The sequence below is a fragment of the Chamaea fasciata genome, unplaced genomic scaffold, assembly GCF_029207755.1.
Source record: "Chamaea fasciata isolate MVZ Bird 193981 ecotype frontalis unplaced genomic scaffold, bChaFas1.0.hap1 SCAF_7, whole genome shotgun sequence".
NCBI lineage: Eukaryota > Metazoa > Chordata > Aves > Passeriformes > Sylviidae > Chamaea > Chamaea fasciata.
Genome location: NW_027094092.1, coordinates 60,485,920 through 60,513,803, shown reverse-complemented (window position 1 = coordinate 60,513,803; position 27,884 = coordinate 60,485,920). Strand labels below are relative to the sequence as shown.

Below are 27,884 nucleotides of genomic sequence, written 5' to 3'. Positions count from 1 at the left end.
AGGAGGAGGAGGAGGAGGAGGAGGGAAGAAGAGGCGGCAGCAGCAGCAGCAGCAGCATGGCGGCCGGGCGCGAGCGGCTGAGCGCGCCGCCGCCGCCTCCTCCTCCGCCGCCTCCATCTCCTGCCGCTCCCGAGCCGGAGCCCGCGGTCCCGCTGCCCAAATAGCCGCCCTGCCCCGGGTCCTGCCCCGCCCGGACAGCGCCCGGCCATGGAGCTCGCCAAGCCGGCCTTCCCCGCGCTGCCGCAGGCCAAAGAGGACTCTGAGGTGAGCGGGAGCTCCGGTGCCGGCCCCTCGCACACGCCCGGCTTCCCCTCACAGCCCTGCCCTCCCTGCCGTGCCTCCCGCGCCTCTTCCCGCGGGATTCCCGCCGGGATCCGCCGCAGGCCGCGGCTCCGCGTCCCGCCCTGTGCTGGTGACACCCCCTGCGACCACCGACCGCATCCTCCCTGCCCTGGTCGCCGCCGGGCTCTGCTCCCTCCATAGCCCGTGCGGACCCCCGGTCCTTCGGCGTCTCCCCTCCGCGGTGCCTCCGGCCTGGAAGTGTCCCCGTATCCCGGGTTGCTCCAAGCGCCGTCCAACACGGCCTTGAGCCCTTCCAGCCGCGGGGCAGTCCCAGCCTCTCCGGGCGGTCTCAGGGAACGGAATTCCCCCCCGCCCCCGCTCGCTTTATCTCCTTTGGCTTTTGCCCACCCGGAGCGACCCCCCGCTCTTTTTTTATACCCCTTTCCTGCGCTCACAGCGTGTCACAGCCTGCCTGCTCCTCGCCCTTTCCGCTCCCCCTGCGTGTCCCTTCCACCTCTCCGCTCCTCCAGAAGCGATCCCGGCGCTGGGGAGGGATTTTCGGCGTGTTCCAGAGGCAGGAGTTGTCCGCGGGCGAGGACAGGTGGCGATGTGCGCTGGGGCTGAGCCGTGCGCGGTGTCCGATTTCTGAACTTGGCTGAACTCCCCGCCGCTGACCCTGGGCGCTGCTGGTTTGGTTTTTGGTTTGTTTTTTGGTTTTTTTTTGTGTGTGTGTGTGTCTCACAAACATCACCGAGTGTCGTCCCCCCGCCCTCCCCGGCCTTTGGTGGCCTCAAATATTTAATGCGAAATGTCGCAGCCTGCTGTGAGGGAAGCTGAGAGTGTCTGAGCTCTTCAGACGTCTGTAGATTGTCGTGTATCTCTAAACATTAGCGTTTAGTTCTCTTTGAACAGCAGTGCTCAGTGCTGTTACGGTGGTAAATGACCTTAAATATGGGAGTGATTATTTTTGTTGTCAGGATTTAATACCCTCCATCACTTCGGAGCTCTACGAGTCATTTGGTTGTTTTCACAAAGTTGTAATCACTTCGTATCTCGGCGCAAATCATCTGCCGCCCTGGGAGGTTTATAATTTGTTTTAAAATTTCTTTCTTGTCTGGAGAAACCAATCGTGTTATGCACAGTTTTGTCTGAGAACGATAAACTGAATTAGCCTGGGTGGCTTTTTATCCAGACTGGCTAAAGAGGAATGTGGGGTTAAAATAAAAATGAAACCAGAGCTCAGTGCCAGTGTAGCAACTCTTAGCTGATGAAAACTGAGATTTTAATACAGTGTCTTTTATTTTTGGCTTTTTTTTTTTTTTTTTGTGGGCTGTCTGTAAATAATGCAATGTGTAGTGTGTTAGAACTTCACATAGTGGAGATTTTCGAGAACCGATTCTGAAAGCTGTGGGAATTTCTTTTCACTATGCTACATTTGTATCCGACTTGACCTAAATACAAGATCATGTAAACAACTTCTGAGCTCTGAATACAAGACAATAAAGAGTTGGAGTATGTGGGGGAAACAGGAAAGTGAAAGCCAGTGGTGAATGTCAAAGTTCTTGTGGAGGTAACCTGTTGCAAGCAAAGTGTAGGAGACTTCAGCCCAGTTCTTAGGAGGAAACTAAAATCATTCTGCCCACAAAACGCGGATTTTCCTGGAAAGCAGAAGATGCTCTGTCGTGCATTGCAGGCTCTTTAATGAGGAGCTATCCCTCAGATTTCAGGGAGTTGCTGGTGGATGGTTTGATGCTGGCCTGGCAGGTTTGATTTCAGGACACTGGGAAGGGCGGGAGGGAGAACTTGGGGAATCCCTGGCTGATTCCCTGCTGCTCAAAAGTGCAGCTTTGGCACTTCTTTAACTCAATCCAAGTGCCACCCTCAGCTCCTTTCTCCGAGCTGACACTCGTAACCATGTCACAGCTTTAATAATAATAATTAAAAATAAAACCAAATCACTGGTTGGCTGCACAGCATCCCATTCCTTGCTGGCACATGGAGAAGTGTGGAGGGGACAGAGCAGCCTGCAGGGATGTGCTCTGGATAAATAGGTCACTTTTCCAGCCTGGATGTTGTTTTCCCCTGTCCCTAATCCATAGTGTGATGTTTGGGATTGCTGGATTTTTAAACCTCTTGGCTTGGGAAATGCCAGAAAACCTGGAACTCATCATTCTGGCAAAGCTTTTCTGGTTTATAGCAGGAATGTCTGTGAACTGTGTGTTCTTTTACAGTCTGGTGATGGCAAATATCTCAGTTTTATGAGTAATAGTGATTATTTGTGATGTGGAACCATTTATTTTTTTTTTTCCTAAAATCAGCAGATTTTCCAGGGTCAGGTCTCAAACTTCCCTAAATTTGAGAAGTTCTGTTTGACACGTTTATACTGGGAGGAAAAAATACGGCTAAAAACCCATTAAAAAGGGTCAGGTTAATAACAATTAGTACATGTTGGCTTCTTAGTACTGAGACATCTCAGTACTTCTGGAAAGAAGGTCAGGAAGGACTGGAATAATTGATGGAATTTAATAGAAATTATTTTCCCATTAAATTAAAAACAAAAACAAAGAACTGGGATATATATAATGAGAACACAGCCACAATTACCAGTTTATTTCTTTGTTAAAACATATTTGCTTGCCATCAGGCTGAGCAAACCAAGTATTCATGGTGTACTTAGAATTTTTTTTAGGGCTCTCCACGGGTTTTGTAATTAAATTAGCAGCCTATTGACTAAGCAGACATATTTGCCTTTTTATTATGCATAAAAGCCGAGTTCCTTTTAGCACATGGGGCTTTTCTAAAAAAGAAATTTACATTTTTGACAGCTATATTTAGTCTGAAATGCTAATGCATTTCTGACTCCTTTTTTTAGCTGCGAAGTGATGCAGCCCATCTAAAGGTGGAACAAATCTATTAAACTTTTTTCCCCCCTCTCGCTTTTGATAGGCAGCACAAACAAACCCCTTAAAACACAGCTTTTCCCCCTCCTCTGCAGACTCTTTTAAAATAAGTAGGAAGCCTGTGTCATTAGAATTATTTTACCTGCCCACGTAATAGAGCCCAAAAAAACGGAGAACAAAACGCTGTGTTGTGCTGGGAAATGTAAATCAGGTGACAGATTTTGATCACAACTCTGTGGGATACTATCAGGCTGCTTTGCATAAATCAGAAAAGTGCTCTGTGGCAGCTCAAGTTGAGCAGTGTCTCTCTGCCCTGATGAATCTGTGCCTCCCATCCAGGGGATCCACACAGGCACAGCAGAGCAGTTTGTAGAATTTGGGAAATAAGGCATGTTTGGGGTTTTTTTTTAGCTGCGTGAGGATTGTCTCGGCGTAACCCAATTCATGAATTAAAAAAAAAAAAAAAGAGGGGGATGAAAAAGGCCATTCCTGCACCATCATAAACAATTCTGACTGTCTGTGTGAGCGTGGCACTCCAGGCACTTGTCCTTGTGCTTCCTGTAAGCTGAAGGATTCTGCCTCCACTGCTTTGTTTCCAGTTTTATTGGGAAAAAAAAATTACATGATGGAAGTTTTTGTCAGTGCTGCTGAATCCTGTGTGCTGATGGTGTTTAACGAGGTGTCTTTAGGACCAGTGTTAAAGAATGGGACAAACAGGAATTGTTTTGTTTCTACTTTCCATTTCTACTTTTCCTTTAGTTGTGCCTTTTATCCTTTTCTGTGGCTTGTGTTTCTCTCTGCTAAAATAACATTTCTTTCCCTGTTGTCCTTCCTTCCTTCCCTCCGTGTGCTCTGTCCTTCCCACCTGCTGTTATTCCTCTTCTCCACCTTCCTGCTTTTGTATTCCTTTGTATTTTCAACAGCAAAAATGTCTCTGGTGGGGCCTTCCCGTTGTCTGAGTGCTCTTGACAGACACAGAATTCCCTGGAAAACTGCTTCCATCCATTTCCTGCCTGTGGTGGCCATGGCATGGAACAGCTCTACAATGGTGGCAATGTCACCAATGTCACCTCACCCTTTCTCCTGCCCCTTTCTCCAGCTCTCAGCCACTTTTTGGGATAGCAGCACTGCCCAAACATTTCCTTCAGCTCTGCTTGTGGCAGTGCCACGCTCGCAGCTTCAGGGAATTCAAGGATTTGGTTTAATTTTGTGTATTTTATAGACTTGCGCCAGGATTTCTGCCTGGGGAGAAGTGTATACTGCACTAGTCAGGTAGTTGCCCTAAATGATTGTTGTAGGTCCATTCCCACTGAAATAATTCCCTTTGTATAATAACCCCCATGTTTTTAATGTAATTGTGCCAAGAACACAAACCATGAGTGAAACTGAAGACGCAGCCTTTCACTTTTGTTCCTGTTTGATGCTAATTTTGAAGCTCTTAAGCACCACGTTTCACAGCGATAGACGTGACAGGTTTCGGTGATACTCAAATATTTTCCTCCAATTTTCTTTCAGTGCCTCATTTAGTTTTGTCTGCTTTCTTATTAAAACGTGGCCAGTGAGTGTGATCTGCTACTGCTTTACCATTTCAAGGTTTCTTCTGCGGTTGTTCCATTTTACAGATCGTTGTAGATTTTTGTGCAAGTCTTTGATGATAACATCCCTCTCCTCCGCTTTGTCGGGCTGTGTAAAATAACTGTGTAAAACGCTTTCGGACCCAAGGTGTGAGCTCATTTCGTCGTGTGAATGACACTTAAAGCTGCCCGGGAATGAAAACCTTTTGTGTCGAGGTCATTGTTGTGGGATCAGGAGCCAGCCTGGGCAGGGGGATGATGGTGCTGCTGGCAGCTGATGTAATCCTGCCCCGGGAGTGCTCTGATGGAACACGGGCAGGCTGGAATTTGAATTTCCCGTGCTGTGGTGAAAGGCAGGAGCTGGAGCAGATCAGAGCCCCTGGCTGGCGCTGCTGTCGCCTCCCAACTTTTGTTTGTGCTGCTCCAGCCTCACAACTTGTGGGAGAACCTTGCAGCAGGCTTGGAGTGTTACAGGGAAACAGCTCCAGGCAAGAGGATTCTGACAGCTCTGGGGTTTTTGAGGTGCACAATCCATCCTTGCAGGAGTCCTGCTGGGATGAACTGTGATGGGAAGAGAAATCTGTGGGGAGAGGGAAGTGATGCTGTAAATCAACAAGAAAAAAAAAAAAAAGCTGTGTGGGAGCTGGGAAAGGGTTGGACCTGGAGTGGTCAGGGAGGTTTCCCTGGGAGCTTTTCCACAGGAGCTGAGTGATGCTCTGGGAAGCAGGAGGAGTCATTGCAGGGGGTGGGTGATGCTGAGCAGGGTGAAAAGCAGCGGTGAAAAAAATCTAGTAGAGATTTCCTGATGTCATCTCCTCTTAACTACAGATTTGATTTCTTTTCCTGGTGGTTCTTGAGAGCTTCTCCTTTCACCTGGGCCAGCCTGTGGTTTGCAGCCTCTGCTAATTGTAAGGCAGCAGGAGCTGAACCATCTGAACTGGGCTTTCTTTTTCAGCCAGAGCTGAGCTTTGACAAAGCGCGGGGCTGTACCTTTTATGTGTGAAAATCAGATGGGTCTGCAGACTTCAGCTGTCAGTGAGGGACCAGTTAAGCTGTGTCACGTGGCTCCATTTCACTGCATCCCTTCTGGAGAGGCATATGCAGGTTTGCTGTTGGATTCAAAAACCCGCTCTCTTTGCTTTCTCAATGTCAAGGCTGCTAAACTAATTTTTTAAAAATAATAAAATCAATTTTTTAGGTTAAGTCCTAGCCAAGGTCAGTTAAAAACAAAACAAAAACCAACTTCACGTCACTTTTTGCCATTAAAACTGTTAATTGAGGAAGAACAGGTGTAGCTGTGGCAAAATGTGGACAAAATAACCCAAACTGTTGGCAGAGCTGCTCGTGGCGTAGTTGGGATTTTGGATACCAAGAAGCTCTTTGTAGTGTGGACAAGTCTTACCTATTAATTCACACAACTTCCATTTGGCTGTGGATGGGGAAGGGAGGCCTTTGGAATGTGCTTTATTCCCCCTTCTCCTGCTTTTTTGAGATCTGTCAGAGGGAAGTGGCTCATCTTGAAACCTTTGGAGTTCTAGGGATTATTTTTTTTCCACCCCATCTCTTTGGTGCCTTGCAAATATTGATGAGGGAGACTTGCAGTGAGTTGTCACTTGTTGTGGAGAACCTCCCAAATCCTTGGCAAGCAAGGAATGCTGTTCTTCCCTCCACCCTTTGTTTTCTTAGCAAAATTCTTGCATTTGATCTGATCGAAAAGAGAAGCTTTTCAGTTGTTACTCATCTCCACAGTGTGGAGAACCTGGCTGATGAATGAATTCCTTAAAATGGAACCTGTGCTTGCCTTCAGTCTCCATTAATAGGTCGGGTTTTTTTTACATAGCTTTGCATAACATTTGAATAATCTGGCATTGTTGGGTTTGAAAGCCTCGTAGGGCTGTCAGCACTCACCAAAATCACTCTTTCAGAGGTTTGTGTACTTGTCTCAGATTAAATGTTTTCCTTAAACACTGTCTTTCAGAGAGTTGTTTTGCAGAAAAAAAAAAAAAAAGTTAAATCCCGTTGGAAACTGTACCTTTTTGGCTTCTTGAAAGGCACTGAAGACCAGTGTCTGGGACCTGTGATGATATTTTTTTTGCTTGTTCAGAACATCTGTGCTGTCTTTTGGGATTTGGCTCCCTTTGGACTTGTATTGCTCAGTTCTTACCTATTGATTTTGCACACTTCACAGCTGTTAGGGCTAAAAAATCCCCGCCTCTGATGCCTTTGAAAGGAATATTTGCAGTATGTTCTTAAGCCGAAATAGTGATGGATTTGTGTTTTCGTTGTGCTCCAGGTTAGGATTTCCTAAATTCTACAAACAGAGTAATAAACCCACTAAAGTGCTTGTACATTCCTGGAGTGCAGCTTAAGCTTTTCAGAGTTTATTGCTCTTAGGCTTGGTTTTAAACATGGCCAAACCTGGGGTTTTCTGGCCTTTTGAGGGCTGAATGATGCTTTTGTGTACAAAGCAATCCAGCAGGGTTGTGCTGAACCCTCTCAGGTCACCCTTCAAAGGATACAGTTCTGTAAATATCATCATTTTGTCACAGAGTTTCTACTTCCAGGAGTTTATTATTCCAGCTGGAACATGCAGAAGTAATTTAGCTACTCCTGTGTCTTCAGCCAAGCTCATTTCAGTGCATTTTATCCCCCTGTTTGTGCTGCCACTTTAGGTGCTGTCCAAAGGGTTGTCTGGAGTGGCTTAAGGTTTGTTTGCTTTTTTCTCCAGAATAACTTTACTGATGCTAAAATCCTTCTTAATTCCACTGCCAAGAGCTGGGGAATCCTCCCTGTGCACTGTGGGGGTGTCTGAGGGATGCACGGGATTTTTATTGTGTTGGTAAAAAGAGGTTTAATGTGTGAAATTACCACTACTGGGACAAGTGTAAGGTGCTCAGGTGAGCAGTGCTGCAATTTAAGGGATCCTTCCTGCTCTAATCCAGATTTCCCAGCTGGAATATTTGGAGTTTAACTTCCCCATACTTTTTGAGGACATCAGAACACAGGACAAGTTGGTTTTTTTTTTTCTTAGCTGCTGGTGTGTGTATGTGAATCAAACAACAGAGTTATGTAAACAAATGTATGCAGCCTATTGGATATATTTGGCTATTCCCTTTTTTTTTTTTAACCTCCAGATGGTAACTGGAATCTCAGCTCCAACTCCTTCATGTGTGAGGGTCAAGGAATGAGTAAGAGCCTGTTAATAGAGGCCAGTGGGAGTTGGAGGGAAGGAGAGACAGGAATAGTCTCAGCCTGAGCAGTTCTTCTGTTCAGCTTTGGCAGAGCTGCAGAACGGAGCAGAGGGTGGGAATGTTGATCCTGGCGCTTGCTCTGGTGCTGAATGGGAGCTGAACCCTCCCAGTGCTGGGCTTTTGGGCTGGGAACGACCCCCAGGATCCTGGGCAGAGTGTTTTATTTACTGTGTGAGGAGCCTGCCCACTTACTGCCGGATGGGGAATGGTGGAGACTCGCTGTGGTCATGGAGAGCACGAATGTCTGGAATTGTTCAGGCTGAAGCCTGAATATTCGGTCAGAGTGGATCAGGGGAGGCAGTGTGGATTCTAAGGGAGTTACCTGCTCCACTGGTTATCATCTGTTATTTCAGTGGCAGCAGGAATGCATCAGCCAAAGGAATTCTTTTGCTTCTCTGACCAGCACAGGATGTTCTAAAGCTTTTTTTTTCCCTTTCTCTTTCCCCCCCCCTGCTCACTTCAGGGGGAAGTTTGTCGAGGTGTGAACGTACAGCTGATTAGGATCTTTTCCAGCCTTAAGGATTCTTTGTAGAATACTTGAGGTTTCTTCACATTAACTTCCCAAATAGTGTTCCTTGCACTTGGGTGGTGTTGGCATCCGTGTGGAAAGGCAGCAGGGAGCTTGCACAGAACTTGTGATTATTTTCTGTAAAATGCATGTACACATCTCTGCCTGAATGTTTTTCTCTGTTGTATATATAATTATTTTTAATTTTCTTTTTTTTTTTTTAAAGGATTGGACCTATCCCATGAGGAGAGAGATGCAGGTAGGATGCTTTTATTTACTGTTTGAGGCCAAACCCATGGAGCATTTAATGAGGAGAAAAAAACAGAGCTGGTATCAAAATCAGTCTTTATCTGTAGAGTGTCAGGCAGCACCATGGAAGACAGAATTAATTAGTTAATTAAGGTGGTGATTTGCCAGCTTGGAAAACAGGTGTGTTTGCATGTCTCTTGTGCAGGTACTAAAAGAGAAATCCCCCAAATATTACATTTTTTGTCTTTCTGAATGTTTTTACATGATTACTAAAAATGCAGTAGAGTTTTGCTTTGTACCTCAAACTTGGAAGTTTGGACAATTAAAATTTCCCCACCATAGTGTCAGTCAAACCTTTGCACAAGATAAGATCTACCCACCTGCTTATATTCATTGGTGGGGAGATAAATGGTTAAAAACTGATACTTTCCCACTGCCAAAGCCTGAGGAATTTCCATGAGTGTGTCTCTTTTCATGAGAGCAGTTTGGAATCAATTACAAGACAGGATTATAAACCAAGTTAAGAGTTCCCTTCACTTGATCTGGGGCTGGGTGAGATGCCGGAATCAACCTGGAACTTAGTCCAAACCAAGGACTTTGTTCCTGGTCCAAAACAAGATCACCAGCACCAAGATCATGTTTCTTTTATCCTGCCAAACCAAATTTTTTTTTTTCCCTTGTCCTGCTATAAATGACATTGATTACACATTTCAGGAATATGTAAATTATTTGTGTCCATGGCCGTGTTCTGAGGTGAGTGAAAAGTGTTATTTCAAATCATTTGGAGTTGGTATTAACTGTCTGTTCTTCTCCTGCCTCCTAGGAAATCTTACCTGGGTTATTTTTAGGCCCATATTCTTCAGCTATGAAAAGCAAGGTATGATTTTTCAGAATATTCTCTCCCAGGGAAGCTTTGCTGTGGTGATTTGATATGTTACTGTGGAGATCTGCTCGAGTGTATCTACAGAGGTGTAAATTTGGCTGCAGCTCTGAACTGAGACGTGAAAAATGCCAGTGTGGAAGGAATATTTGGTGCGTTTTGTGGGATGGTCTGAGCTATTTGTATTAAAATTGAGTCTTAAATGTAATTTTTCTTAGAAAATTTAAACCATTTGAGAGACGCTTCACACCAATTCCTGTTTCCTTTCCTAAAGTGCTGCAAGACAAATGGAACTGGTCACTTACACGCAGACGTTAAAACAGGGAAAATTAAATCTACAGGAAAGTCAAACACTGCTCAGGCACAGCTTGGCTCTGCAAATTTGCTTCATGGTTTAAATGATCTTATTTTCATGGTCTGATTCCAGCAAGAACCCAGTGCTGGCTGCAAATTCCTCCCTCATGCAGGGACTTGAAATTTCAGGCAAAGTGAAAGGTGGGGAGAGACAAACAAGTTCATTGAACGTCTTCCTTTTTCGTAATCTTTTTTTCTTTTAGAAAAACAACATTTGCACACTCTGAATTCTAGAAAACCAGCTCAGATTTCCCTTGATACAGCCCTATTTTGTATATAAGTACAACTTTCCTTTTTATTGCTGTCTGACAGATGAATCTGTAATTTAAAAAAGATCTTTTTTTTTTTTTTTGTCTTTTTTCCACAGCTACCTATACTCCAGAAACATGGAATAACCCATGTAATATGCATACGGCAAAACATTGAAGCAAATTTTATTAAACCAAACTTCCAGCAGTTATTTAGGTGAGAAATGATCAAGATTCCTTTGTGTGTGTGAGTGTGTTCTTTCCAAATATTTTCACGTTGTCAGAATTATTTGAAAAATGTGCTGAGGTGCAGAAAGACTCAAAATCCAAACCATGAGTTGTCTTTGTCCTGAAGGAGTCTGTAAATTGGAATTATCCATAGTTTGCAGTAACTGTTTTCAGTTTTAGGTGATGTCTGAGAGGGGGAAATCTGTCAGGGGGGTGTTGGAGGAGATTCCTCACTCCTTTCCTCACAAAGTTCTGGATTGAATTTCTGGAGTTCCGAGCAGGAATTAAAGACAGGGGGTTGTAACAGCAACTCCTTAGTGCTTTTGTACTCACAGTACATTTTCCTTGCAGGTATTTAGTCTTGGATATTGCAGATAATCCAGTGGAGAATATAATCCGATTTTTCCCTATGGTGAGTGGATGGATTGGGAAGGGAATTGCCCTTCAGGAGTTTTCTGAGCTAACGAATACCAGTTTCACAATTTGGGATACTCAGCCTGAAGCACCTGGAAGTGCTGCCAGCTGTTGACTTTATTATTGAGACTTTAATAAGTGTGATTAACTCTTTTTTTACAAGTATGGAAACAGGTGGAGTTGTAAGAGCTGCTTCTTGTTATGGTATTAAAAAAAAAAAAAAAAAGAAATAAAAATTACAAAAGACTGGCCTCAAACCAGAGATTTGGTCATGGGGTAATTCTGCGGCCCTTGATCTGGGAGAAACTTCTGTTTGAGCCCAAGAATATTTACATTTCTTGTATGAAATGCAAAATAGTAACTAAATTTTACAGTGTCTTAAAACATATTTACTGCAGAGGAATTAAAAAGTAACTTGTAAATTAAAATGCCCGTTATTAGAACAAACACCTGGCTTTGACCTGTGGGTTTGTATCTTTATTTCAGTTTGCAACTGAACAAAAGGATTTTGTTCCTTCTTCCACCAAAAAAACCCAACAGTGGTTTTGCCCTGACAATTTCAAGGAGTAGTTTAAAATACAAAAGAAATACAAATTTCCAGTTGTGGTGAGGTTCAAGTCTGCATAAAGGTGCATTATTGTCACTGTGAATAAAGACTTATATAAAAATTATACCAAATTTAGGTGTTACTACTACTTGCACTTAAAATAATCTGAAAGTTTGAGTTTTGTATTTTTTTTTTCTTTTCAGACTAAAGAATTTATTGATGGAAGTTTACAAAGCGGAGGTAAAATTATATTAACTTTTCCCTCATTTATTAAGGTGTTGTTAGAGCTTTTAAAGTAATTTAGGGGTATATATTAGAGCCTCTCAAATATGAGCTTTTCTTAAATTTGGGGGTTTATTATGCTTGATTTGAACTCTGTTAGACAAATTCAGAGCAAAGTGTTCTTTCCTTTTGCCTCTGACTGGGAAATCAACCTCTGGGTTTGGGCTTTTTTCCACTTGAAACACAACAGAATTTTGTGCATGAAATTTTCTTGTCCCCTCTCTAATGTAGGACCTGAAATCTGCAATTCAGTTTATACAAACATGGTTAATTTTGGGGTTTTTTTGATTTTCCTTCTCAGGAAAAGTTCTTGTCCATGGGAATGCAGGGATTTCTAGAAGGTAGGAAATGATCCATCCTGATATGAATATTTTTAAACAATTGAAGGATAATTTACTGATTTTTATTTGTTTTTTTTTTCCCCAGTGCTGCCTTAGTTATTGCATACATAATGGAAACATTTGGGGTGAAGTACAGGTAAGTTCAGGAGAGTTTAGAGGTTCTGTAGTGCTGAAAACCTGATCATCTGAAGGAAGACTCAAACCACTGAGACTTTTATATATTTTTCACTGGAGTGTTTCCTCCTCTTTTTAAGGGATGCATTTACTTACGTCCAAGAAAGAAGATTCTGTATTAATCCTAATGCTGGATTTGTCCATCAACTTCAGGTGACTTTTTTTTTTTTTTTTTTTTTTTTTTTTTTAAATTCCTGATCATAACTGAAAAGCCATTTAATGAATCATCTTCCTGCCAAACAGACATTTACACAAATATGCTTCAAGGAAATGTCAGGAGCTGGAGTAAAGCTTGGGAGGAAGATGAGTGGGCACCTCAGTTCCTTAGACTTGAGCTTTGGACAAAGCAAATCCAGGAATGGAGGAGAAATGAAAACCCTGGTTTGTGCAGTGATTAAGAGGCTCTGAAATGTCTTGGCTGGTGCTGAAGGAGCTGAAAAGGAAATGTTGTTTGTTCCTTAAAACCATTTCTTTAGTCATCCTTGAACTTTTCTTTTCCTCTGGCTTCCTGATGGTTTTTGTCATTCATGTTAAAGCTTTGAAGAATTCTCCCCCTCCCAAATCTGTGCCTGTATGAAACACACTCTGAATTACCTCTGCTCATCCTTACTAAGCTCTATGCCAAAGTAATTCCAATCAACGTTTTTTTTGGACCTTTCCAGGAATATGAAGCCATCTATCTAGCAAAATTAACCATCCAGATGATGTCACCTCTGCAGCTGGAGAGATCCCTCTCAGTCCCACCTGGCAGCACAGGTGAGAAGCTTCTCCTGCTTTGGGGGTGTGAGGTGATTTTTTAAGCAACCCTTTAGCAGCAGAATCCCAACCTCTTGGGAAGGGCTTTTGGCTTGCAAGCGGAGTTTAAACTTCAGTGTGAAGTGTTGAAACATCCTGGTTTCCCATGGCTGAGGTTCCCTCTTGCCTCCTTGCAGGAAGTTTGAAGAGGATGCACGAGGAGGACGAAGATCTTGGCACCATGCAGGTGGCAGCAGCACAGAACGGGTGATGGCTGAGGACAAGCGCTGGTTGTAGTGAGAATTCCTGCCGAGAAAGGTGAAGAAAACTAGGGAAAAAACAAAACAAAACACAATTAATGCAAAACAATGAACACACATAGCTTCTTTTCAATTACATGTTGCTTTCAGATGTAAATCTGCCTCTGCAACACACTAAGCATCATTTTTTAAGATGTTGGACTTCTTGAATGAATAGATGGCACTGATTGTTTTACTCCTTTTTTACACTTTACAGTTTTATTCTAAACCAAGATTTTTGGACTTGCAAAGAGGTATTATTGCAATAATGCACTTTTCATACTTGAAATTTCTTTATTTGTATGATATAAAGTTATTACTTTAAACAAAATGCAAGCGGGGGGGATTTGTTTATAAAGTTATTTGTGTAATTTATAACAAGAGACTTTAGTAAAGAAAAAGTTTGCTAAAATTCACCTTGTTCTCAGTATGTATTATGGCAGAAATGGGCTTTAGGAACATGAACATGGAGGTTAATTCAAGTTGAACTATCTAGAACATCCTCAGGCTGGTTTTCAAGGTGTGGTGGCATCATTTGAGGTAAAAACTGGATTTGTCTTTGAAAACTGATAGCCAGGGCACTGCCCATAATGGCGTCAAGACTTAAAGGATTCACCTCAGCTCTTGTAAAACCTTAGACTCAGCTAAGGGAATGCTTCTTGGTGCTTTAAGGTTTTCATGCTGGACATCGTCAGGGTGGTTTGTGCAGCTGTAACTCTCCTGTCTTGTGCAAACACAGTCCTGGTTCTGCATCTGCTTTATTTCCCAGTGTTTGTTGCCTAAAAGCCAGGGCTGGAATGATTTGGGAGCACTGTGGTGACTGAGCAGGGCTGTTAGAAAATCTCCTGTGTTTGGGAAGTGTGAGCTTGGTAAGCAGACTGTGTTTTATCAGGGAAAAAAATGGGCTCAGGATTTGGGGATCAGAGCATCCAGCAGCACATTCCTGTTCCTGCTGATACCCTCTGCCACCTACAGCAGCGATGGAGCAGTGTAATTCCTTCAGGGAGGAAAAAACCCTACAATAAATAGTGTGATGCTTTAGTTAGGAACTTTTCAGCCAGAAGAAAAGGAAGGGATTTATCTCCTGGGGATCAGCACTGTGTTAGTGCCCAGCTGCCTAGCTGAGGGTGCAGTGCTGCTTTTGGAGTTGTAGAGGGCTTGTTCTGCTCTGAACTGACCCTCCAGAAAGGAATGCTCTGGGGCTGTTGGGAAATGCATTCCCAGCCATTGGAGCACGAGGTGTGCCCACATGGCAGCAGTGCCTGGCCCTGCAGAGCCCCCAGACACTGCCAGCCACGAGCTGCTGCTGGGACTGGGCTGGGAAGCATCAAATCCCTCTCCATTTCAGGTCCCTGGGGAAGGGGAGGGATGAAACACAGATGGAGGGCACTGATCCATCTCTCCAGGCTGGGCCGTGTCTGGGTCTGTTCTCTCTGGGGTCCTGGGAACACTCCCTTCTTACTGACAAGCTGGCAGTTTTTCCCATGGGCTAAGGTCAAAGACAGTGCTTTCCTGGGACCACCCAGGGCAGTTTGAGGGGTTTTCCCTGTGCCCTGGACTCCAGCATCTCCCCCTCCTGTTTGAACCAAAAACACCTCTTTGACAGCTTTGTCCATGGATTCCTGAATGCACCGAAGCAGACATGGCACAACTATCGAAAGGATTACAGTGATAATTAACATATATAGAGCTGTTCTTAAAATTTCCTTCCACCTTGGTGGAAGGTCGAATAAATTGAACACACCATCCATCCAAGGCCCAATTTCTTCTCCCAAGTTTGTTCGCTCCATTTTCCAGTTGCCTTATGCTCTCATGAACAAATTTTAAATGCTCTGGCAAATTCATACAGAGGAAAAGAAAACCCAACCCCCAAAGTCTTTGCACGTGGAATGGAGAGATGGTTGCAGTCTTGACACTGGTTCACATCTGTGTGCTCACTTCTCCACTCCTGGAGCTGTCAGAGCTTCTGTGCCTGACATGATTTCACATTCATTGCAGGAATTCACTTTGTGTTCTGTATCTGCAGAAACACAAGCAAGCTCTTTGCCATAGGTTAATAGAGGAAGGGTGCCGTGGAGTCCCTTGTGCCCTTAAAGGAATTTCCACCTGCCTTGCCCTGGAAAAGCGAAGATTACCCCTCCCAGGTGTAACAAAAGGCTTCTCCCCCATGGCTCCTTGCAAACTTTGTGCAATCTTCTCTTTGGGTTTCCCAAGTCCATCACCCCCTCCACAGCATCCCCTTTCCCTGTTTCCCCCTTGGTTATGGGGCCTGGTGTCCAGTTCCTCTCCTCCCTATGGTCACTTGCCCCCTGCCCTGCCCTTTGTACCACCCACAAACCTGAGACACCATGTAACTGAGAGAAACCACGTGATCCCCCTCTTTGGCTCCGGATTTCACCTTCAGCACATGGAATAAACAGCTGCTGGAATTAATCTGGGGCTGGGAGCCTTCTGCCTCTCTGCTGAGCTAGCCTGGTAAGGTGTGTGGTTGTGTGAGCTTGAATTGCTGCCTGAATTCTTCTCAGGCAGTTTCTCCACTGGAGAGGCTGACTGGGATCTAGAAAGGAGGTAGCTGCACTCCGAAAAAGACACACTGTTACATTTCATCACAGTTGTCTCCCTCGAAGCCTTCTTATTTCTAAGAAAAAACAACTAAACTTTGCAAATTAGACTAGCATAATTTAACAAAACAATTTAAAACTTACATGCAATAATCCTTTAAATTTATAAAATATAAATCTATCATCACGGAAACTTTATGAATTTTAATCTTAGATTCAACTTATACTTAACAAGGCCTAAACCTAAAAGAAGCCACACAGAAATCGCTCCTAATATCATCAGAACACCAAAACACAACCCAAAAACATCAAATTACTCCAATCAAAAATCCACTTCTGTCCTCATCCCCCATTGTGATAGGATGTCACTTGCCTGTCCATTGCTTGTGTGAGACGAACAAGGAATGAAGTGAAAGGTTCAGAGGGACCCTGCTTGACCTCTGTGTAAATACTGTCAGGAGCTCCAGCTGGTGGAATTTGCAGAATTGCTCTTTGTGCTGCTTCTTTGGTATCTGCAAGCACATCTGGAGGCAGCTCCCTTCCTTGATTTTCAGGTCTGTTGTGTGGTGGCTCTCTGGCCAGCTGAGGTATGGTAAAAACTGCATCTGCTCCTCCTTGGTACCTGTTCCTCAATTCTCCAAGAGCTCTTCTCCGTTTTGCATCCCATATGAGGAGTTGTGAATCTGTAAGAATCATTGAGGCTATAGATCTGCAGTCATACGGTGTTAAATCATAAATATGGAATGTGCCTTTTAAAAGTTGTCTGAAATACGGTGATCCTAAACCATTCTCTCTCACTGCTCTCATCAGGTCTTTGATCACTTCATGATCTAAACCTTCCTATCTCGGGTGTGCATCTTGTGGACCATAAGCTACTGGAAATGCGATACTTTCCGTATCTGCTGTGTCAAAGTCTTCCTCTTTTAATGCTTTCTTCTTAGTATCTGTCCAATCTGTTGCACTGGATGGATCTGTAGAAATATGTCTCTAAGGTGGAGTCAATCGCTGTGCACCTTGCCTGGGGGTTACTGGCATCTCAGGCGTCCCTTCCCCTCCTGTTTGAGGCGTGGTCCATGTGGAACACACGGGAGGGAAATCTCGGCTGGAGACCGCCGTGGACCCAGCAGGCAGTCCAGGAACAGAAGTGTAGGGTGTTTGTACAGAGGATATGGGATGGGACTGGCTACCTTGTAGGAACTATTGAGCCAAGTGCGCCCCCAAATGTGGATAAACTCCCAAAGCGCAGTCTCTTAATTGGAGGAAAAGTTGCCATACCAGATCTTTTGGAAAAGGAGAGGATTATGAAGAACTTGAGGAACTATGTTGTCGCTGTGGTTGTCTTGGAAACCCAAGCCTTGAACCAGGCATACAAGAAGTTGAAACAGATGATCCTTGGGATGTTATAGGAATGCCTTGCGCAGCAGTAATTCGGATGACGTTGTCAGCAGCAGTGCATGCTCGTTGTTGTTCTGAAACAGGAATATTTTGAGCTCTGTGTTCCTCAGAAGTTGGCAAAATTCCTTGTTCCGCGATGTTAAATTGCTTTGGAACACGTTTTTTATAAACTGCAGGGGAAAACTGCTGCAATCGCGCTGTTCTGCCACCAGGTGGCGCTGGCGCTGGATTGCTCCATTGCGATGGACCGAGATTTTGCCGCCGCGGGATCTGACTTCGGTCCGCGGTCCCGGCTGGAGATTCTTGGGGGGGGAAAAAAAAAATCTCCTGCCGTGTCTTCTGGTTCTTCTAAAAACAGCTTTAGAAATGCGCGTTGCTTTGGGCGAGCACCGAGAGCTTGGTGGACACCGACAGGAGGAGGAGAGTGGAGCGCCGCTTCCCGCGGGGAGGAGGCTCCAAGAGGAAAACCTCCGCCCTGCTCCTGCCCCCTTCCCGCCTCTGCCCGCTCTGTGCCAGCTTGCCAGGAATTGGAGAGGGAGATTTGTCTGAATTTGTTTGAGCCGTGGCGGCCACCCTCCCGTCTCTGCCGGGATAAAGCCTTCCCTTAGCAGGGCAGCGACATGGCTCAGCGACGGAAGATTGATCGGTGGGATTTTGCAGCTGGATAGGGATTTCTTTTGCTCTCTGGGACATCGTCTCTAGGAGGACTCGTCCCGCTGATAAAAGATTTTGCGCCCCTTTGTCATTCTGGGTTGCACAGTGGTACAACTGTCTGTTTACATCTTGCCAGAATAAAGGGTCAAACATATCCTGAGTTTTGCACTCTGGGGATGAGTTAGTCACCCAGACCAACAAAGATTCCAATTGCTGCTTAGAGATTTTTACCGAATGGCTAGAGATTAATTTTTCTAGAGTAGAGAGGATCTCCAGCTGCTCATGTGAGGGTGATCCCCCATGCTCTCTGAACCTCAGAGCTTGCCCAGACCTGAATAGGTCTCTGCCGTCCTCAGGCTTGGTCTGGTTTGTTCTGTTTGCTGGCCAGCAGGTCTTGTCCCTAGTCAAAATCTGAGTGTGGCACCTCTGAAGGTCTTGAGAGAGAGAGAGAATCTTGGCACTTCACTTGTGAAGGATCTTTGATGTTATCTCAGTCTTGATTCGGCTGTTGGGCGCTAGATCTTGTGTTTTGAGTCCAAGATCCCCCTAATTAGGGTTTTTTTTCCCTTTTCAAAGTCCGTGTCAGAGTTAGAAGAGTGGATCTCGTAGCTCGACCTTGAAAGGAGTTTATTAAGTTTTTTATCTGAAGATCAGTGCACCACCTAACACCAGGCTTAGCACACTGAAAAGACACCACTGCCAAGAGCACCAGACCTGGCATCCAAGGTCTCTGAAGGACTTCTAACCCAATTAACTCTTGAAACGTACTATATTTACAATTTTGTACCAATAATTACTACCAATTCCAAACACGTAATTCTCTACCAATGTCTTTGTGCCACCGTCACAGCAGAAGATGGAGTAGGAAGAACTTAGGACACCACCCAAAATTCTCCATCTTGCTTCTATCTACTTCCATTCTAAAAACCCCAAACTATAAATTTTCATCCTGTGACAAACGAAACTACTATCTAATTTAAAGTTTTGTTGTTCTCTTTTCCTCCATAAGTGTTGGCAGTTTTTCCCCTGGGCTAAGGTCAAAGGCAAGGCTTTCCTGGGGTCCTGGACCCTCCAGGGCAGTTTGAGGGGTTTTCCCCGTGCCCTGGACTCCAACACATGACTAAGGACTTTTCATCAATCCAGGTTTGTTTTTTTTCCTGGCATTACCCCCTCCTGGTGCCTTTTACAGTCATTCTGCTCTGTCTGCCTGTCAGATCCTAAGGGAATCTGAGATTTCATTTTCCTCAGATCTATTACTAAGCTGTCTATTTAAAACTTCCTGTGTCTGTCTGCTGTAGTTTCACTGCCAGGAGGTGTGTAAAACCCATGACAAGGTGTTTCAATATTTGGTTTTGGAGGCTGAACTAAAGGCAGGAATTGGAAGCAGGGTCCCTCACTGTGGACTGGAAAGAGAAGTGGGGGGTGAATTATTATTTTTATTTCCCAGGTTCAAACACAAAACTGCAACACCCAAGTCTTTGGGAATCCATAGCTCTTCACTGAGGTGCTGAAATTGCCTTTTCCAGCTTAGGGGAAGCAGAGTGAAGGAGCTGGAGATCTCTTCCTCAGGATGAGAAAGGTCTTAGCCAAAAAACTGAATCACAAGGAGGAGATAACATTCAACCTCTGGAGAAGCTGGTGGTGCTGACCAAAAAAAAGTGTTCCAGGCAAGGTTGGACAAGGCTTGGAGCAAACTGGGATAGTGGAAGTGGCCCTGGCCATGGCAAGGGGTGGAATGAGATGGGCTTTGAGGTCCGTTCCAACCCAAACCAGTCTGGGATTCTCCAGTATTAATCAACTATGTTAATTGTTGATAAATACTGCTATTTATATATATATATATATATATTATTTGTATGATTATATATAAATATAGAAAAGGTCATGGTTGATTTTATATATATATTCCCTCTAAATATATATATACATTATAAATATAAATGAGTTATAAATATGTCACATATCGATTTTATATATACATGAAATACATATCCACATATAGATTTTATATATACATATATAATATACATATTTATGTTTATATTTTAACTCTATTTTTATACATACATGATACATATACAGGGGCCCTTGCTATTCCCTCTTGAGCCCTTTGCACTGTGGATAAATCCACAGGACCTGCTGCAGGTCCTGTGTTTCTCCTCTCCCCGAGGCCATTCAGAGCTGGCACTTGGGGCATTGTCCCTGTGGCACTTTCAAACACCCACAGGGCACACCGGAGCCCACAGTGGCACCTCCAAGTCCCCAGCCTGGGCACTTCCAGCTGCTGTTTTTTCCAGAGGGGTGGGAATGTCACCTCGGGGATGAACAAAGAGCTCTGCAGCTGCTCTGAGGGGGCTGTGCCCCGGCAGGGCCATTGTGATGCAGCCACAAGTCCCAGCTTTCAACCCCATTCATGTGTTTGACAATGATCTGAGCCGGGCCACAGCACCTGCTGCTCACTCTCATCTCCTCATTAACTCTTAATGAAGGCCTGGGGTTCTTTAGATGGTGTAGGTACCACGGAATTCAAATAATCCACTGTAAATCGGTGGAAATTCTGAATTAACTACAACTCTGAAAGGCAAGAAAATCCACCTCAGTCACTTGGGGCAGCAGAAAGCAGGAGCTGCTTTACAGAATGAGAGTCAGGGCTCTCAGAGGAGCACACCTGCTTCCCCTTGGGAGAGAAATCCACATGGAATTGCTGAAAGTGTTCTTTTCAGCCTAGGGAAGGGGAACAGGTAACTGCAGCAGGTGCTGCTGCTCAACAAGCACATCCTCACTCCATGAAAAACAGTCCAGATATACAGGTGGCAATCATTTATTCAGCTTCAACAAAGACATTCTTTAAAAAAATAATCAATAAATAAAGCAGACATCACCAAGGAGACAGTGGATGGAGTGGAGAACCCTCAGGAAGATCAAGCAGAGCCCCCAGCACTGTAGAGTCGCTCTCCAGAGCACAAAGCAGGACAGTGTGGAAGGCCTGGCTGCCCACAAACAACCCTGGCTGGGTATAATGCCCTATTCATGGCTGTGGGATTTGTCACTCCCCACACAAAACGCCACTGTTGGCAACAGGGCTTTGGATGCTTTTTGCTTTTCACCCCCGGCAAAAGTGCTAAAATCATTGATCCAATCTTGCAGCAAGAGGGAAGCTCCGCAGCAGCAGCAGCAATTCCTTTAGGAGCAGAAATGGGGGATTTCTCTCCTGCTTTGCTGTGCCACAGGTGGAAATCCCTCCTGGCAAAACCAGAGCCCCCCCCCCGGCCCTCTGGAGTTCCAGTGCCTGGGCCAGGGGTGTTCAGTAAATCCCAGAATGGTTTGGGTTGGAAAGGACCTTAAAGTCATCTCATTCCAACAGGGACACCTTCCACTATCCCAGGCTGCTCCAAGCCCCATCCAACCTGACCCTGAACAATTCCAGGGATCCAGGGGCAGCCACAGCTTCTCTGGGCACCCTGTGCCAGGGCCTCACCACTTTCCCAGCCAGGAATTCCCTCCCAAAATCCCATCTGACCCTGCCCTCTGGCAGTGGGAAGCCATTCCCTGTGTCCTGTCCATACGAATGTCCCTCTCCTTCCTTTTTAGGTACCGAAGTGGCTTTAAGGCTTTTCTGGGCTGAACAGCCCCAACTCCCTCAGTGAAGCTCAATCAGCCCATCCCAATCCCTTTCCCATTGATTATTAGCCAGAACCCCAACTCCATATGGGATCTATTCCTTCAGACATCCCAGTTTCCCAGTTATCCTCTGCCCTGTTGCAAACCGCATTTGGGGTTTTTATTTATGTAAGAAAAAAAAGGTAATTATCCTGAAAACCAAGTTATCAGCTAAAGTGCAGGAGCCTTGCAGTGAGAAGCACACATCCATTTTTAGACTGGGAATTCAGCACAGCCTGTAAGGATTCTCCCCAACCTGCACCAACAGGAACAAATCCAGTCTTGGGAAACAGTGCCTATAAAACTTCTGCTGCACCACCAGCACTTCCATGAGGTGTCATGGAAAAAAAACCCCAGAACTAAGGCCTGTTCTGTGTCATTAATTCTGCATAAGAGAAGCCTCATCCCTTCCCCAGCTACGTCATCTGTCCATCAGCACAGCCAGCAGGACAGTCCCAGGGGCTGTCCTTTGGCTACTGAGAAAAGAAGCACAAACCTTTAGAAAAATACAATGCAAGAAAAATTTTGAGATAAAAATATATACCTTTGGTTAAAAACCATCTCTCTTTAACGAGTCCTCTGTAACTCAGCTAGAACAGAAACGCTTCACCTCGACTCAACAGTAGTAAAAATTAGTTCTGAACTTATTTCCTAACCCAGAGGACCCTTTCTAAAACCTCAGTAATTTTTTTTTTCCCCCCCAAGATTTACACATTTGATGTTCATTATTTATAGGGATTGTTACATATGAAGCAACAAACTATAGAAATTTTCCACGGAGAGAACGTTTGTAGCACAGAACTCCTCTACCAACAGTCTTTCCAAGAAAAAAAGAGAAAAAAACCCAGAACACCTAGAAATCGTTAATTAAAGAACCGTTGAAACATGTAGTTTTCATCAGATACCAAATAGCCAAACTTCTTGTAGAAATCCACATTTTTGGGCAGACACTCCAGCGTGATTTTGTAACAGTTCAGTCTCTTACTTAGCAAGGTGAGGGTGGAGATTAATCTGGAAAAGACAAAAAAAAAAATCAGCAGTTAAATGCTGGGTCAGTGAATATTTAATTAGTTCAGTGAATATTTAATTAACCACAACGCTGAGGGCTGACAGCACTCTCTGTGTTTTCCTGCAGATCATTTTATGCCCAGCTGGTGATCCCTGCTGGCTGAATTCTTCCCGGGTGCTTGACAGGAAGGTGTGAGGTGTAAAGGGCTTTGCTGGATGGCAAAGGTGGGGAATACTCACAGTTTTCCAAGCTGCTTCCCTCTGCACTCCCCGCTGACCACCACATCTTCTATCCTGCCTCTCTGAAAACACAGGCAGGTGTTTGTTAGCCTTGGAATTGCCCTTCCAGCTCCCTGTGTTCACAGCTTGGCTGGGACTCCTCAGCCATCTGCTCTGTCAGAACCACGTCTGACTCCTTCAAAAGCTCCCAGGGATAAATCTCCAAGTGCTCCTTTTCCTTAGGAAAAGCCAAAGCTTCCTTTTACTATCAGCTCAGCACTCAAGGATGTGATATATTTTTTAAATACACAAAATACTTGATCTTTTAAAAAAATCTGTTTTTTTAAATATTTACATTTTTAAGGTTGGAAAAGCCCATCAAGACCATCGAGCCCCAACTGCCAAGGCCACCACTGACCCATGTCCCCAAGTGCCACCACATCCACATGGCTTTTAAATCCCTCCAGGGATGGGGACTCCACCACTGCCCTTCTCCACAAGGAAATTTTTCCCAATATCCAACCTAAACCTCCCCTGACATGACTTGAGGTTGTGATCACACAGTAGCACCATAAAACCAACACACCCAGAGTGTCAGGGCCAGGATCTTTTCCTCCCTTCCCAGCTGCAGGATTTACCTTGGCACAGGAGTGAGTGAATTTATGTTCTATAACCAGCGTTGCCGTAGCGACAATCTGCCCCAGGTTTGTGTCCTCCACCACGGTTACAAAGTAATCTCCAGACCTCTTCATGTGCTCAAAGGTTTCTGTGGGAGCAGGCACAGAGTGGAACAGGCAATTCAGGCTCACAGGGAACTGCAGTTAAGTCTGATATTTGCAGCAGTCTCTGACTGCAAATCACTGTGGGATCCACAGGGATGGATGCACCCAAGATCCCGGAAAATGAAAGCCCCAGAGTGAGACTAACCCATGAAAAAACAGGAATTACACAAATTTCTTTTTCTTATCTGCTCAGAGAACCCTCTTTGCTGAGCAGCTCTGCACATGGGTGCTACAGCACCAAATCATGGAATGCTCTGGGTTGGAAGGACCTTAAAAGCTCATCCCATTCCACCCCCTACCATGGGCAGGGACACCTTCCACTGTCCCAGGGTGCTCCAAGCCCTGTCCAGCCTCCCTTGGACACTTCCAGAGATCCAGGGACAGCCACAGCTTCTCTGGGCACCCTGTGCCAGGGCCTCTCCACCCTCACAGGGAAGAATCTTATGGAAAGTGTTGTCCAGCCATGGCACAGCTGCCCACGGCAGTGGTGCAATCCCCAACTGTTTGATTGCATTGAAAAGCTGTGTGGATGTGACATGTGGGGACATGGATTAGTGGTGGGTTTGGCTTAGATCCCCGAATCCCTGGGATGCTTCCCTCCCTGCCTGTCTGGCCCAGGAGTGGGATCTAAAGGGGACCAAAAGGAGGTTCAGAGAGAGCTGGAGAGAGATTTTGGTCAAGGGCCTGGAGGGACAGCACCAGGGGAATGGTTTCCCACTTCCAGAGGGCAGGGTTAAGTGGGAGACTGGCAAGAAATTCTTCCCTGAGAGGGTGATGAGGGGCTGGCACAGGTTGTCCAGGGAAGCTGTGGCTGCTCCATCCCGAAGAGTGTTCCCCTCCAGGTTGGAAGGGCTTGGAGCAACCCTTGGAGCAAATGTAGCCCAAATAATCCATCCTACCAGCTATCTAAAGCTCAGTCTAAAAACCAGTTTCACAACTTAGGCCTGTCCCAGCCAAGCAGCCCTTGGGGGACAGCTGCAACTGGATCCAAGGCTGAGTGCCAGGGGGAGCTGAACCAATCCCTCCCTCTGGCATCAGGCACTCAGGCGCCTCACCCCTGAGCAGCTTTGCTCTCAGCATCAGGATCCTTTGATTCCCTATGGAAATGCCAAGGAATAATGAGGTACTCACTGATGAACTGCTCCGGGCTCACAACTCCAGTTTCTGTCAGCTGACCCAGAACTTTAAAAAAGCCTGTCAGGAAAGGAGGAGGGAAAACAACTCTCAGTGAAGGACAGACACACAACCAGCTCCAAACAGCAAGGAACAATCCAACACAGCTATTTGGAGAGGGACCATCCCATCACAGTGGGATTGAACAGTGTTGAAGGATTGGCTAAAGCTCAGTAAGCCTGGAATAATGAATCCAAATCAATCTTTTTATCCAAATTCCAGAACTGAAGGAGAATTCATGGACCAAGATGCTTGTTCATGTTGCTTTGGTAATAAAGGGTACAGTATGAACAACTGTGCTCCCTCTCCAAAACCATGGTGAATGGGAACTTTTGGATTATTTGGAAGATTTTACTTGAATTTTCAGATTAAAACATTAAACCGAATGTTCAGTGTTACCCAATACAGCACCAATCCACGATGCTAAAAGCTCAAATTCAGGGATGTGGTCACAGCCCCAAGGCTACCAATGATCTCTGTGGGTCCCTTCCAACTCAGGATGTCCTAAAATTCCATCACTGTTAACTGATAAAAGTAATCCAAATCAGGGAAAATAAGCAATCCCAATCTACTGAGAGCTCCTGCAGAAAAAGTCACCAGCTCAGCCCCTCGGTGTCATTTCTGGCGATGATTAAGCAGGATTCTACCTCGATTTATATCAGCTGTGCAAAGTGGCCTCAGGACCAGCCCATCCCCTGGATCCAGTGGAGAAATAGCAGGAGAAAAGGTCGTGGTGTTCTCACTCCAGTCGAGTTCCTGCAGGATCCTGGGGTCAAACATGGGCGTGTCATCGGGCATCACGGTGGCCACGGGCATCATGGCTGCAAACAGAGATCTGGAACGCAATGAAACAGGTAAGGCATGGCTCAATCTCTAAATAAGTTGTTCCCCCTGTAGCATGCCATGGGATTCTCCTCAGGGATTTCAGGGAAGGTGAATACACTGCTGTTCACTTTGTCTGCTCAGCCTTCACCCGCCGGGTTAAGGGGGCACAGTGCACATCAGCCAGAGTCAACACATGGAGCTGGTGTGTTTATCCTGGAAAAACCCAGCCTGATAAGGCTTGGAGAGGGTCTTTAACCTCTACAGAGAGCAAAGCATCACTCTCAAGAAACCTCCCAACCATCCTTTTCACTGCCGTTCAATTTCAAACCTGCAGTGGGAATAATGCGCTTTTTTTTCTGTTTAATCCCTCGGGCACAAGGTGCCACATCCCAGAGCAGGTGATGGCACAGCCACAGCCCACGCTGCCTCTCCTGGGCTGTCCCTGTTTGCTCCCTGTGTTGACAGAGCCACAGCCCCACAGTGTCCATGGACAGGGAAAAAGCACCAGGGCCAAGGGGACACTGAGACACTGTTAATGATTAAAGACACTGCGGGTTATTCTGGGTGACAAAGGGATGGATTTTCCTCACTGCATCCAAGGCCACGCTGCACAGGGCTTGGAGCCACCTGGGACAGTGGGAGGTGTCCCTGCCCATGGCAGGGGGTGGAATGAGATGGGTTTTAAGGTCCCTTCCAACCTGGAATTCTGTGATAAAGGAAAATAACTCTTACTCTGTCCCCTGTGGGATACCTGGTCGAGGTTCTGGTATGAGCGGAGCTCATGAAAACTTCTAATTTCTTTGTAAATCTTCAGCTTGCCTTAGCTGCAGCATGAACGACGCAGCAGTCACACAAGAGTGGTGAGGCCAAATAAACAGCAGAAAGGAAAAAGTGTTTGGGATGACACTTATTTTAAAATAAGACACCTCAACAGCCCAGAGAAAGAACAGAATGTTTGCTGTGAAGTGTAATGAGCCTCAGAAGTGAAAGTGGCTCCAGAAACCCATCTGAAACTTAACTAAAAAAAAATACAAAAATCTTTTTTTTTAATGCCACCTGCTGGTACACACTGGCCTTTGAATCCCAGCTCTCACCCTAATTCTGCATATAAAAGATGTTGCTGTTACAGCAGTTAAATAGCAACACAAACTCTCATCCCGTGTCAATTTTCAAAATGAAACAGCAGGAAAGACGAACTGCAAAGAGAAACATCTCAACAGACTTCTCTGTTCTTATGTCCAATGTCGCTTTTCCTCTGTCCCCCCGGAATTCCCAAGTGCCCATATCAACATTCTGTACAAAATAAAGCAAACCTCGAACTCCAGCTCAGGGTTACAGCCTACTCAGGGAAAAGCACACAGAGGAAATAAAATTTTCGATGCTCTATGAGCAATGAGTGACTAACTAAGAGTCACTTTCCTACTAACTGTCATTTTCCCGCTAACTACTTCTGGCACAGCTGGAGCAGGATGGAGTTGCAAGCTATGCTCATTGTCTGGAGGCAAGAATATGACTTAGGAAAACGTCAATTAAAAAGAAAAAAGGATTAAGATGCAGGGAAGACAAGCTCTGGCCTGTGGGTCGCCCTGAAGTTTCCCTGGAGCATCCCGGGATCCCCACGTGTCGGGAGCGGGTATGGCCAGCGATCCCCTGAGCTGAGCTGCCATCCTGGGGGACACCCCCAAAGCCCCGGGAGGGTCAGGGGGTGCTTGGCCAGCCCCCCACTTTTGGGGGCTGGGGTGACAGAGCCTTCCTTAGCTTTCCGCAGCTGAAGAAGCCCCTTGAGACATAACAACCTCTCCAAGGGCTCCCTCCATCTCACACATGGCCCCTTGAGGGGATCCCCTCAGCCCCTCCACTCACACACAGCCCTTCGGGGGGGTCTCCACACCTCACAAGAACCTCGAGGGGGTCCCACACATGGTCTCTCGGAGGGTCCCCACAGCTCCCCTCAGCTGAAGCTGCCCCTCGGAGGTAGAACCCTTCCACAAACCAACCCCTCACCTCACACACTGACCTACTGAGGGCACCCCCTCACTCCATCCGCATCCTGTCGCCTCACACACAGACCTTCGGGGCGGTCATACCAAGCCCACACACACCCGCGCAGCCCCTCGCTGGCGTCCCCACGGCCGCTCCCGAGCCGAAGCAGCCCCTGGGCGGTGGGAGCCCATCCCAGACCGACCCCTCCGGGGGTCCCGCTCCCGCGGCCCCTCAGGGCCCCCCGCCCGCACTCACCCGCGCGCGCCGGCCCCGCCGCACGCGCCGCACGGACGTGGCAGGGTGGGCGGGGGCCGTGCCGGGCCCACCGCGCGCGCGCAGCCAATCGCAGCCAATCGCA

General features: G+C 45.8%; 2 protein-coding genes across 5 annotated transcripts; one reads left to right on the top strand and one right to left on the bottom strand.

Moving 5' to 3' along the window:
• Positions 1 to 16: 16 nt before the first annotated feature.
• Positions 17 to 13,682, top strand: STYX (serine/threonine/tyrosine interacting protein). Of its 2 annotated transcripts, XM_066189129.1 has the most exons (12): positions 17 to 264; positions 8,742 to 8,774; positions 9,588 to 9,641; positions 10,366 to 10,463; positions 10,826 to 10,886; positions 11,639 to 11,675; positions 12,019 to 12,058; positions 12,144 to 12,194; positions 12,313 to 12,385; positions 12,476 to 12,613; positions 12,895 to 12,988; positions 13,165 to 13,682. In XM_066189129.1, the coding sequence occupies exons 1-12, from the start codon at positions 208 to 210 to the stop codon at positions 13,236 to 13,238; spliced, it is 810 nt and encodes a 269-aa protein (XP_066045226.1). In that variant the 5' UTR covers positions 17 to 207; the 3' UTR covers positions 13,239 to 13,682. The 2 variants fall into 2 exon arrangements, with proteins under 2 accessions (XP_066045226.1, XP_066045227.1); XM_066189130.1 differs by lacking the exon at positions 12,476 to 12,613 and having other exon boundaries at positions 25 to 264.
• A 6,999-nt stretch (positions 13,683 to 20,681) lies between these two features.
• On the bottom strand, positions 20,682 to 27,884 carry GNPNAT1 (glucosamine-phosphate N-acetyltransferase 1). 3 transcript variants are annotated; one of them, XM_066189128.1, is made up of 6 exons: positions 27,782 to 27,884; positions 25,366 to 25,553; positions 24,677 to 24,739; positions 23,402 to 23,529; positions 22,785 to 22,846; positions 20,682 to 22,547 (listed from the first exon to the last, which is right to left on the bottom strand). In XM_066189128.1, exons 2-6 carry the CDS (start codon positions 25,535 to 25,537, stop codon positions 22,400 to 22,402), a joined length of 573 nt encoding a protein of 190 aa, XP_066045225.1. In that variant the 5' UTR covers positions 25,538 to 25,553; positions 27,782 to 27,884; the 3' UTR covers positions 20,682 to 22,399. The 3 variants fall into 3 exon arrangements, with proteins under 3 accessions (XP_066045225.1, XP_066045224.1, XP_066045223.1); XM_066189127.1 differs by lacking the exon at positions 27,782 to 27,884 and adding an exon at positions 27,561 to 27,761; XM_066189126.1 differs by lacking the exon at positions 27,782 to 27,884 and adding an exon at positions 26,295 to 26,378.

Excerpts from the sequence above, each read along its gene's own strand:
- STYX (XM_066189129.1), top strand. The coding sequence starts at position 208 with ATGGAGCTCGCCAAGCCGGCCTTCCCCGCGCTGCCGCAGGCCAAAGAG. Across the intron at positions 265-8,741 it reads AGGCCAAAGAGGACTCTGAG|GATTGGACCTATCCCATGAG; the intron begins GTGAGCGGGAGC and ends TTTTTTTTAAAG. Across the intron at positions 11,676-12,018 it reads TGGAAGTTTACAAAGCGGAG|GAAAAGTTCTTGTCCATGGG; the intron begins GTAAAATTATAT and ends TTTCCTTCTCAG.
- GNPNAT1 (XM_066189126.1), bottom strand. The coding sequence starts at position 26,326 with ATGAGCTCCGCTCATACCAGAACCTCGACCAG. Across the intron at positions 25,554-26,294 it reads CATACCAGAACCTCGACCAG|ATCTCTGTTTGCAGCCATGA; the intron begins GTATCCCACAGG and ends ATTGCGTTCCAG. Across the intron at positions 22,847-23,401 it reads TCACTCACTCCTGTGCCAAG|AGAGGCAGGATAGAAGATGT; the intron begins GTAAATCCTGCA and ends CTGTGTTTTCAG.